The 19,174-nt window shown below is 43.7% G+C and overlaps 1 protein-coding gene across 1 annotated transcript in view; it reads left to right on the forward strand.

Moving 5' to 3' along the window:
* Window positions 1-284: 284 nt before the first annotated feature.
* Window positions 285-19,174, forward strand: part of LOC142582692 (uncharacterized) — a 43,972-nt gene continuing 25,082 nt past the window's right edge. Inside the window, exons 1-5 of the mRNA XM_075692642.1 lie at window positions 285-783; window positions 916-2,250; window positions 2,341-2,484; window positions 4,502-4,675; window positions 11,683-11,835. Coding sequence (XP_075548757.1) covers window positions 933-2,250; window positions 2,341-2,484; window positions 4,502-4,675; window positions 11,683-11,835 — 1,789 coding nt within the window. The 5' untranslated portion in view covers window positions 285-783; window positions 916-932. The remainder of the gene's footprint in view (window positions 784-915; window positions 2,251-2,340; window positions 2,485-4,501; window positions 4,676-11,682; window positions 11,836-19,174) is intronic.

Below are 19,174 nucleotides of genomic sequence, written 5' to 3' on the forward strand. Positions count from 1 at the left end.
ACATAGGAGGCTTTGCCCATAGTGTTTCTCATGGCTATGCGTGGCTATGTCAGTAGTATTTATTCGGTGCGCGTTTGTTCGGCTGCCCTGCTGTGGCTCTGCCTGCAGAGCGGAAACGCCAAAACCATGCTAAAACCAGCCGCGTACTTTGACGTGCGATCACGTGCAGGGCCACCAGGTTGGATTCAATCGCATTGCGGTATGCTCCCTCCTAACGTTTTCCTTCCTCCATGGTATCTGCTTTGCAGAAGTCCTAGAAACACGTGTTCTGGCTCTGCGTGCAGCGTGAATGACGCCTTCCCAGTTACTGCGGCCCAGTGAGTGTGGTCTGCACAGTTGGTGTGGCCGCGCAGTCGTGGAATAAGAAACGCCGGAGACGCCCGCTCATGAAAAGCAGACGACAGCCACCAACGACCAACCACAGCTCTACACAGCTCATGACAGTGCGCCGTGTGCGGTAGAATGCGTGGCGATTACGTGGGACCATGGGAGCAGTCACGTGAGTCATCGCGGCGCATGGCGGCGCGCTTGTTGTTTTGGAATGCGGCCAGCGCTAGCACGCGTGTAGCGTCGGAACGATCGTGTTCATAAGCTTTCCGACGTTCTAAAATAACCTTTGGGACTTCTAGAAATGTGATCTGATGAAATTGAAAATTGAAGTGGAGTATAGAGCGCGTCGCGGACTCTCGTGTCTGCTTGTGCTGCAACTGACGCCGGCGTTTTGCCTACGTAGTCCACGCCTCTGAACGGTCTCAACCTCAAGCCTACTAGCTGTCTCAAATTGTAAGTCCACTTTTGGTTAACTGCTTACACTTACGCAGTGCCTGTATATTAATGCATAAGGCAAGCTCATTTATTAAGGATCTCACCAGGCTACGGCAGCGCTCGATAACATGCTATATTTCAACCCCGCAGGTTATTCTCAGCAAAAGATGGCCGAAGGGAACGTTAACCACCATAGCGCGGAGGGCCACCATAGAATGATAGAAGTTGAGAAAGTTATTGCAGCGCTCGACCTGTGTTCTGTCGGAGGTTGCTCGGGGGAAGAGATGCACGACACCGTGCAAAACCTCCGTAAAATGATAGAAGCTGAGAAAGTAGAAGCCGTGGCTCAGATAGATAAAGAGCTCTTCCGGTTGCGTGACGAGCTTGTTCGCAAAGTTGAAAATGCGTACAAGCACAAGCAAAATTTTTTGAGCCGTATAGACGAGCAAATACAGCTCAAAAGACAAGTAATCGATCCTGTTAAGTTCTTCCGGTCTGACGCCGTACGTTCTCTGCTGACCTTGGAACTGAGGTGCGTGGAGGGCTTCAGGTGCGAGTCCTTTGCTTACATCCGCGCCTGTACCGTCTTACCGCAGAGGATGCGCTTCATCGACAATTATGAAAAGCATAAGTACCATGTCGGAAGCAGTGTCATGATGTACTACATGTCTTCCATGGGCTATGACCCTGAGCTTATTCACTATGCCAAAGCTTCCGCTAATCATGAAGGAGGCGACGAAGAGGTAAAAGTATCAAATACCGATCTTTTGAATGGCATGTACCTTTTGGAGTTTGTTGCCGTTAGGGAAGGAACCTATGACGTCCATGTGACCCTGTTTGACCAGCACATTAATGGAAGTCCCCACAAAATAACTGTTCAAGGTGCAGTGGCACATAAGGGGTCGCATGAACTTGAATCTGCAGACACCGGAACGCAAAACCTAAGCACGGTACCTGTCGGCACTGCTGCAGCAGTGGTTATGAATATTGGCAGTGCCAGTGTGTCAAATGCCACAGGTCAGATGGCCGTACCTGTTGTTACAACAGAATTTCAGATGCCAGTTCTTGCTCCTGAAGGGCATTGCAAGGAGCTTGTCACGACAAATACAAATGATCTGCTCAGTGACCTTCAGCAGCCATTTGTAAAAAGCTTATTATCGTCAGTGGTAGAACCGAGCCTCTCTGACCCTCCTGGCAAGAGTTCAGAACCACCACCAAAAGATGTTCTCAGCAAGTTCTTCTCACACATTGAGCTCCCTCGTCAACAGACAACTGTAACAAAGCATGAACCATTGAGTGGTCAGAAAAGTGCTTTAAGTGGATCATCACTGGGTTCCTCAAGCTACAGCAGCCTGCATTCTTCCAAACCTCTGCAACCTGTCAGTGTCAACGTACAATCCGTGGACATCACCAAAGGGAAAAACACTGCCTTCACTGCTTCATCTCGGCCTAATAGCAAGCCTGGTGCAGCAGCTCCACTAACCGGTGAGTTAGAAAGGTTGTCTTGCAAGTCAGCTAGAATAGGCATGCCATCTTGCGAAAAAGTGCAGGCTGCTGCATTGCTAAGTTTTGCAGATGATGGAAAAAGCATGGGAGACCCCTTGAAGCCAACCTATGTTGTAACAACCGTTGCTCCTGACTCGTCGACAAAGTGCTCATCTGCTAGCAAAAAGATGTCTCTAACTTCAACTCTCAGGAAAGAGCCTGTTGGTTTTTCAGGTAAGTAATGTTTCCATGCTGCAAATAACACTTTGTAATTGTTTGCCTGTGTCAGGAGTTCCATTACCTGCATAGCTGCCTCAGCAGCCACCATAAACTTCCTTTTTCTTCCTTTTCCTTTTTCCATTTTTTCTTTCTTGTTGTTTTTATGCACTTAAATGTTCATTGGCAAGTCTCCTTTCTTTTCCTTCTTTCCTTATGTTAGTGGTGCATTTCTACGATCAATGTTTACTGACTTGTCCAGTTAATTAGGTTAGAGATGTCTTGAGTGATTTGTTTCATGCCCAACATTACAGACATACTAAAGGAAAACATGAAAGTCTCAAAGATGTTTAAAATTTTTAGGTACGTGGACGGTAACCTAGTGTTGTATGTATCTACTTCAAACTCAAATAAAGCTCAGACAGTGACATATGTGGTTGCCTGCTTTCCTGAGTGTCTTGACAATCTAGTATTTATGCATAAGTTTCCAGCAAATGACATTATCGAATTTTTAGACGTCCAGCTTTGTAAATCTTGTTATCAATATTACCTTCGGATGAAAAAGACACATTCTCTTGCAGAAGTGCTTTGGCACATTCAAAGGGGGTGAACTGAGCAATCGCAAATATTTTCTCATCAATGTGCTCTGCAAATCTTGCCCTGATGTGATGTTTGAGAGCTTTGAAAGACAAAAAGAGCATCTGTTTGTTGCAGGGTACCCTAACTATCTTGTCTCAGTGGCAGAATGTTTGCTGAAAAAGCTAAGAAAACGAATGGCATATGTGAGCGCAATGACGAATATAGGGAAAAGGCAGTTGGGCTGTATATGCCCAACCTTTTACATAAAGTGGTCCGAAAGTTAAAAGCTTCTGTAGTATTTTCTGCTCCCCAGAAACTTTCAAGGATTTGCAAGACTACAATGAGTTCAAGCCTGTGCACCAAGGCTTTTTGGAGAAGCGCTAGTCTTCTTTCATGTAGTGCGCATGGAGTGTGGTGTACCACCTTTCTTTATCACATGGTAAAATATACACAGGGCAAACTGCGGGATGCTTAATTGGCAGGCTAAGAGAGCACAAACAAAAGTTGAACCGATATCAGGATAAGCATTTGTCTGTGCGCTGTGATGATTGTAGAGGTTTGACATTATTTAAGATATGCTGTGTGTAGTACAGAAATGGGTTGAAGCTACGCTGGAAATGGGGGAAGTGAGCTTGTTCGCAAATGCATCTTCTAGCATGCCAGCTATGTCAGCACCTCGCCTGTAGCATTGAGTAGAAGCAAAGTGGCTTATCTGGACACTGCTAGACTGCACATGTGATGATTGGCCCTGTCTGTTTCTGTAGTTTGGTACTGTAGTACAGGTATAAGTATGTTGCTTCTCAAAATAACAATTCAGCTGAAAGGTAGCACACTATTCTTGTTGTTCTTGTCCATGTCGCTTAAGCGCTGTATTCACGGCGAGTTACTATGTTACCGATAACCGGTGTGATATTGATTTCATTGTTTACTCCTTACTGACAAGGAAATCGAAATGTTCTTACTCATTGAGCAGATATGTACTTGGTTGACCTGTATATGTATCTTTATGTGTTGGACCAGCTACTTGCCAAATAGGCTATTGGTCCTACTTTTTTTTTTACGCATTCCTTGATTTGTTTATATAAAGCTCACTTTTTTATTGGTTGATTGATTGATTGAACGAAGGTGATCAGTGCCTTTATATATATCAGTCGCACAGCTTCAATGTTACACTTCTTTTTATGAAGCTGTGCTGTTATCTATCTTTACTAAAAAGATGGAGTTTGAACACATTGCAGAATACTAGATTTAGGGTAGCGATAATCAACATATGTGCTTGCAGTGTTTGTCGGTAAAGTACTGCATTTTTCTATTTTCGTTTATTTGCTTGATGCCAAGCATCTGCGAAGAAAAAAAAGCTTTTTCACTCAGTACGTAATGTCCCGTTCTGCCTGTGGTGTGTGGCAGCCTATATTTGCATATCTTTATACTACAGCTACCTTTGTTTGCATTTCAGGAACCATCACTGCAAAGCTATCTCTGGAATTCGACGCCTACAGGAACGCTAAGTTTGCATTCCCAATAGGTGTGACAGCTACACCATCAGGAAATATAATCATTGCTGACACTTCCCAGGACAGAGTTGTGACATTTGACCCTGAAGGAAGGCCTCTTCACAAAGCCACCTTTCGTGAGTGCAGCCACTTTCCTCCTTACGTGAGATGAAATGTCATAGTGTACAGAGCAAGAATTGTAAAGGATAATGAACTCTCCATCGGCACCAATGCGAATAATCAACAGTGTTGTACATAAAAAGGGACAGATGACAACATTGGATGAAGAAAAATAGATGAATGGCTCGCAAGAAAGTTGTGTGGCTATCATGGCTACCACAATAGTGCAGCTAGATTTCGCACACAGAAAGGAAGGCCACATATAATGGCATGGAATACGAGTCTGTTATCATTGAAACCGCAACCATGAATCCATTACAGTTTTCACTTGGCATATAACACCACTACTGCATGAGTTGTGAGTTGCTGCAATATTTCATGGCATGGTTATGAGTGCATGTGAGAAAGAAAGTTTCACTCATGAGTGTTTCTTGTTAATTAGCATCTTTCACCACTCCTGCCTGAAGTTCTGCTATCAGGAACCAGTCTCCCTGCTGGTTGGCTTCTCTTTCATAAAGAAAGCACACATTATCACACTTGCTAACTCTACCAAATAATCTGTAAAGGTTGCAAATTTGGACTTGTACAATTTCTTTTATTTTGTCACATTTTATTAAAAATAAGTATGGTTCCTAAAAAAAAGCTCATTTCATTGGTCCTCCAACCATAGCCTTAGAAGCTTTCTGAATGTGAAAATACACCATAGGATTACCTTCTTTGAGCAAGCTTATAGAGACAATTTCCTGAAGCAGGTAAAGTCAATGGCAAAGTCACTGTAATCTAAAAATTGTGTGTTGCTTGTCGGTTTGTTCTGTTCCAAATTCGCTGCCGTTTGTTGGTGTATATCTATGTCTAAAGGTAGAAGAGGGGGGGGGGTGCATGTGTGTGTGTGTGGTACAAATGGTGTGTGCTGAGGGCAATCCTTTAGAAAATGCATCTTAATTTTGCTATTGTTAATGCTCCCAGGTTAGCAGGTATGCATTGTTAGAAACAACAGAGCATGTAGAGTGGTGAAATTTCTTAAGCTGTCATGCCTGCATTCTTTTTCCCATAATTTGCTTAGGACAGTTCTTGTTGAGAGGGCATCTTCTTGATTCCTGGGCATATTGAACAGTGACGTTAACTCACGCCAACTTTAAAGTTTTCACACCTGTGTGTGCTTTGTGGGGTCTCTCACACCCGTGCTCTTGGGACAAAGGAACGACAACACAGTAGTGCAAACACTCACAAGGGCATTTATTGCACCTTTCATAGATCAGTGCCTGCTAGCCGAGTTGCTATCCACAAAACATGCCGATGGGCGCGCGACAAATCTAGAAGTCTGACTCACCGCGACCGGAAGCGAGCGAATATGTTCGCCCCATGCTGGATCCCAAGGCCTGGTCGTTCGCGTGTATGGTCACGCGAATCGTGGCGCGTTCTAGGGCGGCCACGCGAGGCGGTCTCGCAGAAGCATGGGTCGGCGCGCACGCGGGAGACGTCCCCGCCGTGCGCCGACCCGCCGGGCAAGAGGGTCGCTGCACGTGCGGCACGACCGTCCCGCTTGCTGTCTCGAACCCAACAGCCAGAGCGCCTTGTCTCCCGACGCCCGAGTAACCCCGCAGCGGCGCGACGCTCGCGCCATCTCTCGCACCGCGCTTGTACCACTCCAACCGCCGCGGGCGCCAGGCCACGCGGCGGGCGAAGCCGCCCTGCAGGAGACGAGCCATGCGGGAAAACTAGATCTCAGGGGAGGCGTGAGAGTCACGCATCCCCACAGCTTTGAACTGAATTATTTGGTTTTTGTATATGATAATCAAGAATTTTAGATGAACAATATAACAGTGTTAAGGACGAGGCGTAAAAGAGCACTTATGAAAGGACAGGCACTGATATGTTCGCATGTGTTCTTTGTGTCCTCATCCTTAGCGCTGTTATATGAACGCTGTCGAGATGAACCAATTCGGCCAAATCAAAGTATTATTCAAAAATTTTATGATTTACTTAATGGAAAGGCAGACGCAAGAAGCATATTTTCAGTAAGGCTTTGCATCAGTTTTTTAACCAGATTGCAAGAATGCATTGTTCTTGTAGAAACATACCCTGAGAAAATCTTTTTGCAAGAATTTTTCTAACCAGTTTTGTATAAGCACTATGTGCAAAACATGGTTTGTTGGACTTTTATCTTTATTTTCCTTCTCCGTTTTTGTAGCTCTCTCTAATCCATGATTCCACTCCTAGAGGGCAGTGTCCCAGAGATTCCAGTGACAGGCTGCATGCTGCATATACATTTAACTTCATCTTTCCTCGTGTTGTTTGGTGGTTCACTTTGGTTTTGCCTTTTGAACTTAAGGTGTGCAGTGAATTGTCAAAGCATAAGTTGGACACTCTGAAACTAGAAATTTTGTAGCCCAGAACTGCTACATACCTACACGCATACAACATTGTCCTCTGCTCATGCATTCTATAAGCTTACAGTATTTCAAACTGTGTAGTTGGCGAACAGCTGCAGTTTTAACATGACAGATGCAATAAAGATGAATGAACATAAGCTAGTGCTTAATGTTGGTGGATGTAGCACTCTTCCTATCGCCTTTATTTTGTCCACTGTGTTAACACCACATTTATTGCTACAAGTATTGAGTGACTAGTCCATGAATTAGTTCCACTAAGCTAACTGAGCAGGCTAATATTATTGGGTTGTGAAGAACACTTTTGACATTTGTATTTTGACATTTGTAATAGTCATAGGCTGTGGTAGTTCCTGAGTGATCTTAATGCTGTAGCTTGCCTAAATGCCTTGACAGCACAGATATTTGACTTTCATGAATACCGATCGACTGCTTGTGCTCGTTCTCATGTTGGAACACAAGCAAGTGCACCTTTGATTGCAGTGAGGTACCTCTGCTTTTTTTCTGCAGCATTTTAATACAAAGTATTCTTTGCCTCATCCTTGCCACTTAGGGGCAGGTAGGTAGATAGGTAGTTAGGCAGCTTCCCATATCGTTTCGCTTGAATAATAATACAAAATGTGTGACTGACTGGGGGGGGGGGGAGGCAGTGGGTGATCGATCCTCTGCCATCAAGCACAGCAGCCTGGTATTCTAACCATTAAGTCATGATAGCACCCATAGTTCTGTCATTCCAAAGCCAGCCAGGTGTTTGAAAGGTTTGGCACGTGATCCCCCTGCCACTTCGTCTTTGTTCCTTGTGACAGCTCATGCTCTGAGGGGCCACACTGTAGATAGTGCAATGTTAGATTGCACTACCTCTGGGAGTGCACTTCCGTCAGTATTTTCCTCCTAGCACGCTACATAGAAATTGTGTAACATTGTACTGACTTCATGATCGCCCAAATTAATCATGCTTTAACATATCTTCGCTGGAATACAACTTCTATCATTGTTTTAACGTACACCACATGAAATAGCCATAGGTACTTATGATTGCATAACATGTCGCTGATGACGTCACAATCCGTGTTTCTCTTGCTTAAGCTTGTACACTATCAATGTAGAAACCAAGGCCTGCCATATTGTAAGCTCAAGTTTAATGGCCAGCGTAGAACTCATGCCATTGGCACCATACGATCGTATTCAGTGTGATCGTTGTCATGCTGCTGTCATCAGAGACACATAGACTCACGACCTGCACACACAACTATGCAATTTACACTAACACATTGGTCCTGCTGGTTTTGCCTTGCAGAACCCCAAACAACGCTAGATAGCCAGTTACCTTCAAAGTGCGTCGCATAACACCGATTCCCAAAGTGCGTGGGATCTGGACAATTTAGCCATTTGTGCTGATTTTGGCTTCTGTTGTTTGAATTCTGAACCCACTTGGCTTTTAGGTCTTGATGAATCGAGGCAATATAGGCCGTGTCCTTGACGTCTTCAACCTAGAAATGAGAGTGGGGATCTGAAAGAACTACAGAAAAGGAGCAGCAATTTTAGAGCAACATTGGCTGGTCTCTTGTTATGTGTAGCAAGTAAAGTTTAATTAAGTGCTCTTGGCAGCGTTATCTAGTGAATGAGCTGAGCTGGTGGTTTTAGCACATTTGAAATGTTGCATAGCGCCTTTAGAGGGGAAAAAGTGTAACCAGGGCGTCTACCAACCGGGAAAACTGGGAATTCTCAGGGATCTTGAATAGTCTCGAAAAACTCTGGGAATTTGTGCTGCGATCAGGGAAGATTAGCTGTCATTTTATTGAAAGGGAACGAAAGTCGCCCACTGCTGGCTCGACTAAAAGAGAGGAATCGTAACGAATTGTCTTTGACACTGTGTCGTCGGCTGGAGTCAACGACCAATTTCCGGGTGCCTGATTTTTGTGACATGCCCGATAATGCGGACGGCTTCGCGGCACCACTACATACTCTATAGAGTCAATGTATAAGAACATCTGTAATTTCAGATGCAAGAACCCTTCGCTGTCCAATTTTCCTGACTTTTGCCGCGACCGTAGGTCCGAAATGGCATTAATCAAAGCCAGCTCTGCTGTTTTGATTATCTCGCTGCCTCGAACCAGCGCTCTCGCACGCAGATCCGCTACCGTGGCAAAGCTAGGCTTAGCTGCTTTGACGTTCACTATTAAGGTTCTTGCGTTTGATGCCGTGTTTTTCATTGAAAGAATTCGCCGCTGTCAGTAATGGCAGCGACTCCGCCTCTGCAGTCCTTGCGATTGGCATCGAAGCTTAGAAAGCATGGTGCATTGCATAAGGCTATTTCCCAAAAGGCAACTTCGCCTCAGCATAGTGACGTTACGCGGTGAAGCTTAGGTGAACTATTGCGGTGAAGCTTAAGAAGCGTGGGAAGGTGCAGTTGTCACGGGACACAGTACCTATTCCATAATAATACATGCGTGAACCCGCCGTCTCCTGTCAAAGTACGAGCACCGATATGCCTAATAAGTGTACTGGCAGGCCTTCAGAGTTTTTTTCGGACATGTCTGTGAGGATTTGAGCCCTTAAGGGCAGTAAAAGAGCTGCATCCATTTTTTCGGAATGCCCGATTAGATTTTTCGGACGTTTTTGTGGCCCATAGGGAGTACGAAAAATCAAAAATTGACTGTACAACTGACAAAGCGGATGCTTGAAATGGTCCGTGGGGCGAACGCAAGGCAGAACAAGGACAAGAACAGAAATAACCGTCTCATTGAGGAACGATCGGGAAAGGAACTGTGCCGCCTCTTCTTTGAAGGAGCTTGAGCTCAAGAAGCAAAGTGTTGGCTGACGCAAAGATGCAGGTGACCTTCATCCGAACCAAAATAAACTCTTTAAAGAAGTGAAACACAAAACGGAGGCATTGTGCATGGGCTAAAAGTATGTGAGGACATTTGAGGTTGACTTTCCAACTGCTGAGAAATAAATCTCCCTTGTGACAAAGTTTGGGCCTAATACCAATGAACTTGCTGTAACTTGATAGAAATAGCTCATTTTCTAAAATATTTGCTTCTGTATGCATCTCTTTTTATTCGTATTTGAAAATGTTCAACTCGATTTGCAATGGGCTTTATCATTTTTCTTTCTTGAAGATATTTTATTTGCAGTGCATTTTACTATTCCCTACCTTCAGTTATCTATTTTAAATAAAATAAACACTACTCCTTACTATTCAAACTCGTTTAAGTTGTTATTTTTTTTTTTTAATGCTTACTTGAGAGTGACAGCATTGGACGTTGTGGTGTCAGCCTGTCTTGACATAAAATAAAGTTCTGTGTCGCCCAGGGAAAACCTGGAAAACTTGGGAAATTTGAAAATGTCTATTGGCAGACACCCTGGTAACCGTCAGTCAGTTTTGTAGACTGCTCAGTGAATAAAGGGACATTTTGAAGCAGTCATTGGGTCTAAGAGGTAGTACGCAAGTATTGTAGATGTGAAGTGTGCATGGAGGTGCATTCAGTGTTTGTAGTCAGATCTTGCTCTTGGGACACTTTAAACACAGTGAGCTCGCTGGATGGTGCTTGTGCTATTACATAGTGGTAGACTGATTGATTGAGTTCAATATTCCAAAGCTATCAGAGAGTGTCAGGTTAATTGACCACTCAGCATCTTTGTATACACAGACCCAATCAAAATATGACACCTTAACGGGGAGTCAAACCTACAATCTCATGCTCAGCCACAGGGAACCTTGCTCTTCTGTTTCAACTTCATAGTTCTCATTTGAAACAAGCTGGGCTTTCCTCAAAAGTGCAGAATATAGTCAGAGAGCCTTTCAACAGGCATGGACTAAGTGCAGTGAACAGCCAAACATCTGGGTGGAAACTGGCACTTTTGAGGCAACAGATTTTTTGTGCTGTCTCTTGCGCTCTTTCTTCTTCATTTAAGGGGATGCTAGAGCCAAATTGAAGTAGCATTATATTGTTTCAGCGTTCTCAAACTGTCATTTTAAGTGAGAACAAAGCCTTCATAAGTCAGAAAATTGTGCAAATGAGGGACAGGACTGGCACTGAGACTTTGAACATGAAACTTGAACATGGAGCTCCAGCTCCCATTATGTAATGTGTTCAGCATAAGCTGTTATTTGTTATATCTACGATGCACCTCAGCATGAATGAAAATGCACTTTCGTTAATTTCTTTACTATACAGAACTCGCAGGTGCTACTTTTGTATGTGCAAATATGTCGGCACATTATTTACTTAAATGCAACGCCCTCTCTGCAGGAGTGGCTTGAAACATATAGTAGCACTCGGCATGACATGGCATCTGATATTGCCAGTGCAGCTGCAGAAGACCCGTTTTGGAGTACTACTATGCATTTTGGAGTGCTGTGTCATACTGGCACCCATTGTTTTGTTTATGCCACACAGGCAGTTGCAGTTTTTCACATGTCGGTTCCTGTTTAATGTTACAACCAGTAGCAGAGCGCTTTCAAAGACCGTGTCATGGATGCATTCTTGTTGGCAATAAGTTGAACTGAGGAGGTTGTTTCTATTGCTGAAGAGAAAAGCACATGCAAAAAACTCTATATGTCCAGTACTCTTTAAAGGGACCCATGGAGTGCACTTTGAAATGCTTACTATTGCCTGATATTTCTCCAGCTAGCTCATCAGAGTTTTTCCGCCGACCATCGGCAGTTGTGGCTCTCAAGGACGAATCGTACGCTGTGAAGGACGATATCTGCATCTACGTATTCTCCAAGAATGGCGAGTTCATCCGTGCACTAGGAAAGAACAGCCTGTGCAAGCCCTATGGTGAGTGGTATTCAAAAAAGTGGGTGATAAGCCTTCAGTCATGAGCTGCCACGCATTGTGTCCTCGGAGAACACGTGCGGCTTTAAGGGACTTGTGAAGTTTCCTTAATATGGGATTCTGAAGTGGTGGTTGGCATTGGTCTAATGTCAGTGCATGCTGCCGGACACAGTGAAGAAGAAAAAGAAGAAAAGACATTGCTACTGCTGAGCACATCTTCTAGTGTCTCTTTAACGAAGGAACTGTGTTCTGCTATGTAATTAACCTTGTAATGGCCAAACACAGACCCATAGCAAGGAAAAAATAGAACGACTCCTTCACCTTTATTTCTGGCCATTTATTAAAAAAAAAGGAAACATTATCTGGGTTAAAATTTTATTAGTATTAGTAGCATATAAGTAATTCTACTGTAGAATATGGTTAAAGTTTTCCTTGCATAAATAACAGAAAAAGTAACTAACATAGCATATGCAATACTCTAGGCATTATAAGGCATAATTAGATGCACTAGATGCAGTACTCCGTGGCATTCCTCTTTTTGTTATTGTTGTGATGCTTATGCTTCGAGCAGTGACCTACATGCTTTGTAGCATTATGAAAGTATTGGAGAATACTGTGCTGATGGTGCTGCTGTGCCCAGTATGATAAGCTGACAGCTTTTTGTGCTCATTTGGCAGTCCTTTCCTCATTGAAATGGCTGGGTGAAGAGTGGCTTCCATAGGTGACAGCGCACAAATGATAATGTCTAGGAGCTCCTGTGACTGCTGCCCTTGGCCCTACTGCTAACCTCCATAACGAAAAGAATTCAGACACATAACTTATCTATCAGGATGTATCTGCAGTCAAGCAGGTGAGAACATATGGTTTATTTCAAAGGAGAGATGACAGTGGTAACAGCACCCATAAATTACACAAGCAGTGGAATCAATCAGTGGTGTGATGAAGCATGTCGTTGTGATGTAGGAAGGTAGCAGACCACATGCATCATACAGTATCTTCACGGAATCAAAGTTTCATTACAGTTTTTGGTGGTATAGCCATCCAGGTCAATGTCTTTGGTGGGAGGATGAGACACAAGCTAACTCTAATGGAAGCATGAAACATGGACTGATATACCTGTACTGATGATGAGAGCCATAAAGCAGTCCTCAATAAAACAGGGCTGTCATTTCGAATGTAGAAAAAGTCAAGGTGCTTGTCATGTAACGTAAATGTGCTTGTCAGTACTTGCAATGTTAAAATAATGATGCTGTGTAGGCAACGGACTGCAACTGGGACAATAGAATTTAAGCAGTAATGTGATGCTGTGCTGGCAGAAGCTGGCAAGTTCACTGGAAAAGCATACCGTGCAATTAAAGAAAAGCAAGGACTGTGTCATGTTATTATGCAAGCAACAAGGAGGCTCATGATGTAGTGTTGGCTGAAAGAAACTATACTTATCTACAGGAATGCATTAGAATATGCTCAAACAAGAACAGTACATCAACAACTAGCATTAATGGCTCAATTTGCTTGGCAAGAGCAATCGTCACCCACACATAGCTTTGCTATTATAGTAACATTGGTTTTCAAAGATGAACTAGAAATTGCTGAATGAGATGAAGCATAATTTGTTAAATGCTTCACTCGAAGACTACAGAGACCTTTTGCTTCACTCTTCAATGGTGTGCTTTTGGTAGAACGGCATGAGACTTTCCAAAGCCTTGGCTAGTGTACTAGTGCTGCCATCTGATTATAAAAATTTTTAATTGTCGCTCTGGAGTAAGGTGAACACCCTTTACCTTCTGTGGAGGCAAGGCATTGTGTCTATTGGTTAACATTGCATATTCACGCACACAAAAATTCGTCCCGTTAAGATTTTTTTCCATCTGGCTAGGCCACCAGACATTTGACCTGTAGAGGAAATCCATGGCTATAAACCGTGTGTGATACTATCTCAAATTACGATTATGATATCTAGGTTTCGGGCTTCATAATTATGCCTCTTCTCACTCAAAATAAGCTTGTAAGCTGAATATGAGTGCTCAGCATCAGCAGAGGTGAATGGAGCATTTTTGTATTCCATGTGTTTAACAGCTTCACACATTCTAGGATTCTTGAGCGTTTGCCTTCAAGAACTTGAAAACTTCTTCTGAGGAGAAAAACAAATTCATGCAACGTCACGTCGACTGGCTGAAGTAAGCCTCCAGGCAGAGACCCATTTGTGATACGTAGAGTAGCTATCATTATTAAAATTTTGTGGCCTAAAAATTTATTCTTTCCATTATATTTATTGTTCTGTTATGGTTACACCCCATGGCCCATGGAGCTAAATACTTGTCGTCTATTGATCTTCGATCCGGCTACTGGCAAATTTCAGTTGATGAAATGGACTGCGAGAAGATGGCCTTCATCACACCTGATGGTTTATATCAAAGTCATGCCCTTCGGCCTATTCAATGCCCCTGCAACATTTGAACGTATGTTGGACTCTCTTCTGCGAGGCTACAAATGGACCACCTGTCTTTGTTATCTTGACGACATTGTTTTTTCTCCCACATTCGGCAGCCACCTTACCTGAGTCGCTGCAATTCTTGTGGTCTTCCAAAAAGTCGGCCTGCAACTGAACTCCATGAAATGTAAATTTGGATGCCGTCAGATTACCATGTCAGGACACCTCATTGACGCATCCGGTGTACAACGAGATCCGGAAAAAGTTCGTGCTGTTCGCAGTTTCCCTGTGCCACGTTCTGTTTCTGACTTATGCTGCTTCGTCGGCCTGTGTTCTTACTTTCGCCGTTTCATCAAAAACTTCGCCGACGTTGCTCGGCCTTTGACAGATCGTCTAAAGAAGAACATGCCATTCTCATGGGGCCCAGAGCAGGCTTACGTGTTCGCCGTTCTCATCGGGTTTCTGACCACCACCCCTCCCATATTTGCCCATTTTGATCCATCTGCACCGACCGAAGTCCACACTGACACAAGCGGCCACGGCATCGGCGTTGTTCTCACCCAACAGCATAGTGGTACTGAGTGCATGATAGCTCATGCCAGCCGCCTGTTGTCACTTCCCGAGAGAAATTACTCCATGACCAAGTGGGAGCGCTTGGTTTTAGTTTGGGCTGTCGCCAAGTTCCGGCCATATTTGTACGGCCGCACGTTTTTGGTCGTTGCAGATCACTACACCCTCTGTTGGCTGTCTTCCCTCTGGGACCTGACAGGACAACTTGGTCGCTGGGGTTTGTGGCTCCAGGAAATTTCAGTTATTGTCAACTACAAGTCTGGATGTCTGTACAAGTATGCTGACTTCCTCTCGCGCCACCCCGTGGATCCTCCCGATCCTGTTGCACATGATCCGGTGACCTGTGTGATGGCTTTGACTGACATGACCGCCAAGCGCATTGAACAACGCGACGCATCTTTACAGTCCATCATCGCCGGAGAGCAATCTGGCAGCACCGACGGCACGTGCCGCATGTTCGTGCTACATGACGGCATTCTTTACCGCCGCAATGTCATCCCTGACAGCCCTGAGTTGCTCCTTATCCTTCGTCATCTGCGATCTGTCGTTATCGAACAACTTTACGACGCACCGCCGGCGGAACCCCTGGGAGTTTTTTGCATATACGACCGTGTACTGTGCCCGGTTCTTCTGGCCGGGTCTCTACCGCTCTGTGCGTCATTATGTTGCAACATTGCGAATTGTGTCAGCGCCGGAAGAAACCTCCCCTACCACCTGTTGGACGACTCCATCCAATTGAAGTTCCCTCTGAACGTTTCTTTTGCATAGGCCTTGACCTGCTTGGCCCTTTTCCGACGACAACTAGAGGGAATAAGTGGATTGCCATCGCTACTGATTATGTGACATGCTATGCGATAACAAAGGCATTGCCAACTAGTGGCGCAACTTACGTCGCTGATTTTCTCCTCCACGATGTCATTCTCCACCACAGTTACTTACAGATCGCAGCTGCTCATTCTTGTCTCGAGTTGCCGACGACCTCCTTCACACTTGTGTCACTGAGCACAAGCTGTCCACCGCCTGCCACCTACAAATGAACGGTCTTATGGAACATCTCAGCCGAACACTTACAGAGATACTGTCGATGTATTCTCCAACAATCGCCACGACTGGGACGCCACGCTGTCCTACAGGACATTGGCATGGAACTCGTCCCGACATGACACTTCAGGATATTCATCCTTTTATCTTTTGTATGGTCATGACCCCACATTGCCGTTTGACACCATCCTACGTTCTGTGACACATGTTGCAACTGAGTACGCTCGTGAAAGCATTGCTCGCACTCGCATGGCACATCAAGTCACCCGATGTCATTTATTAGCCTCGCAGCATATGCAAAATGAGCGTTACGACCGGTGCCATCGTGATGTTTTGTCCCAGGTGCTTGGGTGCTCCTTTGGTCACAATGTCGTCGGGTCGACCTCTTTCAGAAGCTTCTCTCTCGCTACACAGGGCCTCATGAAGTCCTACGTCAAGTTAACATCAATTACAAGAACTCGCCGTTACATTTTGATCCATCCTCAAGTATGACACCTATTGACATCGTGCAATTTTCACGGCTAAAGCCATACTTCGCTCGCTGTTCTTTGAATAACATGTGCCGAGACGGCGCTTCAGCACCTGGGGGTTCTCTTACGGAAGGATAAAAGAAGTGAAAGGAAGAAGAATATCGTAGATGCTGGTTGCTACGTGTTGTTGCTGGTCAGCCATCTTAACCGCATCGACTCTGCTTGTATATATATTGCATATACAGTCTGTCTATACTCCCAACATCCCCATAACAATATACTTTGTAACCAGTTAATTTTATTAGTTGAATTGTGATTCAATGTAAAAAAAAATTGTTTTGGACAGTGCATTTCGTTTTGCATGTTATTGTATCGAATATGCAATTACTGTTATACATCTATCTGTATCATGTGCTGGCACTGTCTGACTGTACAGGGTGACGGAGCTAGTCAAGCGATGGTTAACACTGCTTTCTTTTCACCACCCTTGGTTTCTTTCCTAAAGCTGATATAAAAGATGAATTGAACAATGGGTGAATCAGTGCAATTGCTACGACAATAGGATGACGATGGAGTGATGACTTTGCGATGATGACTGTTTGAAGATGGCGTGGTGACAGCCCTAAGACGACTCCGTGACAGCAACATAGTAAAAATGGTTGACAGATTACTGACATGACAAGGAAAGAATGGTCACAATGTCATTAAGGCAGTGAAATGACAGAGCAGGACAATCGTAGCATGTTGGTGTTGGAGTTCGTGTCGGCACTCACGTGCATCACCTGCTGCCACAGGCTGCCTCAATTCGCACTTCATCCAGTGTTTTGCACTATGTCCAATACTGGGCAATCAGGCTACCTTAATTCGCACTATGTCCATATTTTTAGACTGCACTCATCTCCACATTTTTCAGAGCCAAAATGTCATCAAAATGTCATCATATCCTTGAGCTTGACCTTACTCTCACCTTGGCCTCGACTTAGCTAAGAAAAGCCTTGCATTTATATATAACTGGACATCGAGTGATATTTATTTTGGTAGCTAGGTACAGTCCTTGAAACAGGTTTATGTGAAGCAGGCAGTGTTCCTGCACGAGAATTGCTTACTAAATTAAGATAATAAATTTGAGGTTTGAAAGTGTGTAAGCCCAACAAGTGCTTTGTGTTTGAGGTTCAGGAGAGAAACGTTTCATTGAGACATTGTACATGGTTTTGTAATTTTTCTTCATAGTGACATCAGCACTGGAGCACGTGCCGAATTTAGTGCAGTCTGCTGAATGTTTGCTAGATGGATAGGCCTTCCCTTTAGGTCAGCATGCCCTAAATGTGACTTTTTGATACAGAATCAAGCCTAAAATCGAGCCAAATTTCTAGGTGCTTTGGGAATGTTTTAGGACTAAATTTGTGTATGTGAGAGAAACAAGGAAAATTTTACTGCAGAGCAACAAAAAAGGGGAGGCTGAAATTTTGTCTCAAAACATGGGAAAAAAAGAAAAACAAATGTGGCACTCCAGCGACACTGATGTGTCCTCACAAACAGTTGTGTTGGTTATTAAAATGTAATGCTTTCATTATCGAGGATATTTATGCGTAGTGTTAGTAACTGTGGTCAGGCCTGTGCTCCGTTTTTTTTATCCTTTCTGGTCCACTGATTCCTGAAGGTGTCTCAATGCTTTATGGGTATATGGAGCTTACAAACTGTAATATCAGTGGGCCAGTAAAGGTGATCACATCATTTATGCAGACTTAGGTGCCACAAATTGTTGTTTCTCCATTGAACTTTGCAAGTAAATGCCTACACAGTGCAGCAGTCTGAGATAATTGGAGACTGCTACTTAAGGCATGTTACATGCATTCAATGAATTGTGAATGATTTCCAAATACTCTGTGGTCATTATATGCACACTAGACAAATTTAGAAGTTAAAGTGACAAATCTTGAATGTGCCCGGTGAGCTCTCTGAAATCTTCTGAACTGTTACAAAGGCTATTACTATGTTACAAGAAACTGCATTGGGAATTTAAAAAAAGAAATTTCTTATGCATGCAATCTAAATTTGTTACTTCAAAAAGGAACTATAAATAAGCCAGGAAGCATTGTGACATCTTCTGTTGTATGATGGTGTGCTTTGTCCATAGCATTGATTTTGAAGGTTGTGAGCATGTCTTCGTTATTTTTTTTATACCTCAAGGCCATCCACTGAGGAAACAGGTGCTTAAAAAAGCTGTAGCAACAAGAACATATGTTGCAGCAGCGAGGATGACATTTTTGGTGCTTAGTGCATCATCTGCACTCTTGTAATCTGCAGTTTTGCAGAAATTGCAAGCATTTGTGGTTGGCTGATATACAGGGTGTCCCAGCTAACGTTAGCCAGAGTTTAAAAATATGTGAATGCCACATTACTGCCACAATACATTATCTTTTGCATTCTACCTAATTAGATAATTAGTATTAATGAATTACTGTCATTGAGAAAATTGTAGAGCGACATGAAAAACTCCCAATACAGCTTTCTGTTGCTCAATACGTGCTACATAAAAGTGTTTTTCGGAGCGTGACAGAAGCCTGCAAATGCACACGAAATTGCTGCGCGACTGGCCACTCGAGGCCCTTTGCGTGTATTCATGGGCTTCTTTCACGCTTGGAAAAACACTTTTATGTAGCACATATTGAGTAACAGAAAGCCGTCTCGGGAGTTCTTCATGTCACTCTAGAATTTTCTCATTGACACTTTCCATCTAATTGCAACAGCTGAAAAGTTGATTAATTAATTAAACCTAATTATCTAATGGGTGGAATCAAGAAAAGTTATTTGAGTATCTCCAAGCGAC

The sequence above is a fragment of the Dermacentor variabilis genome, chromosome 5 (genome assembly GCF_050947875.1).
Source record: "Dermacentor variabilis isolate Ectoservices chromosome 5, ASM5094787v1, whole genome shotgun sequence".
Taxonomy (NCBI): Eukaryota; Metazoa; Arthropoda; class Arachnida; order Ixodida; family Ixodidae; genus Dermacentor; species Dermacentor variabilis.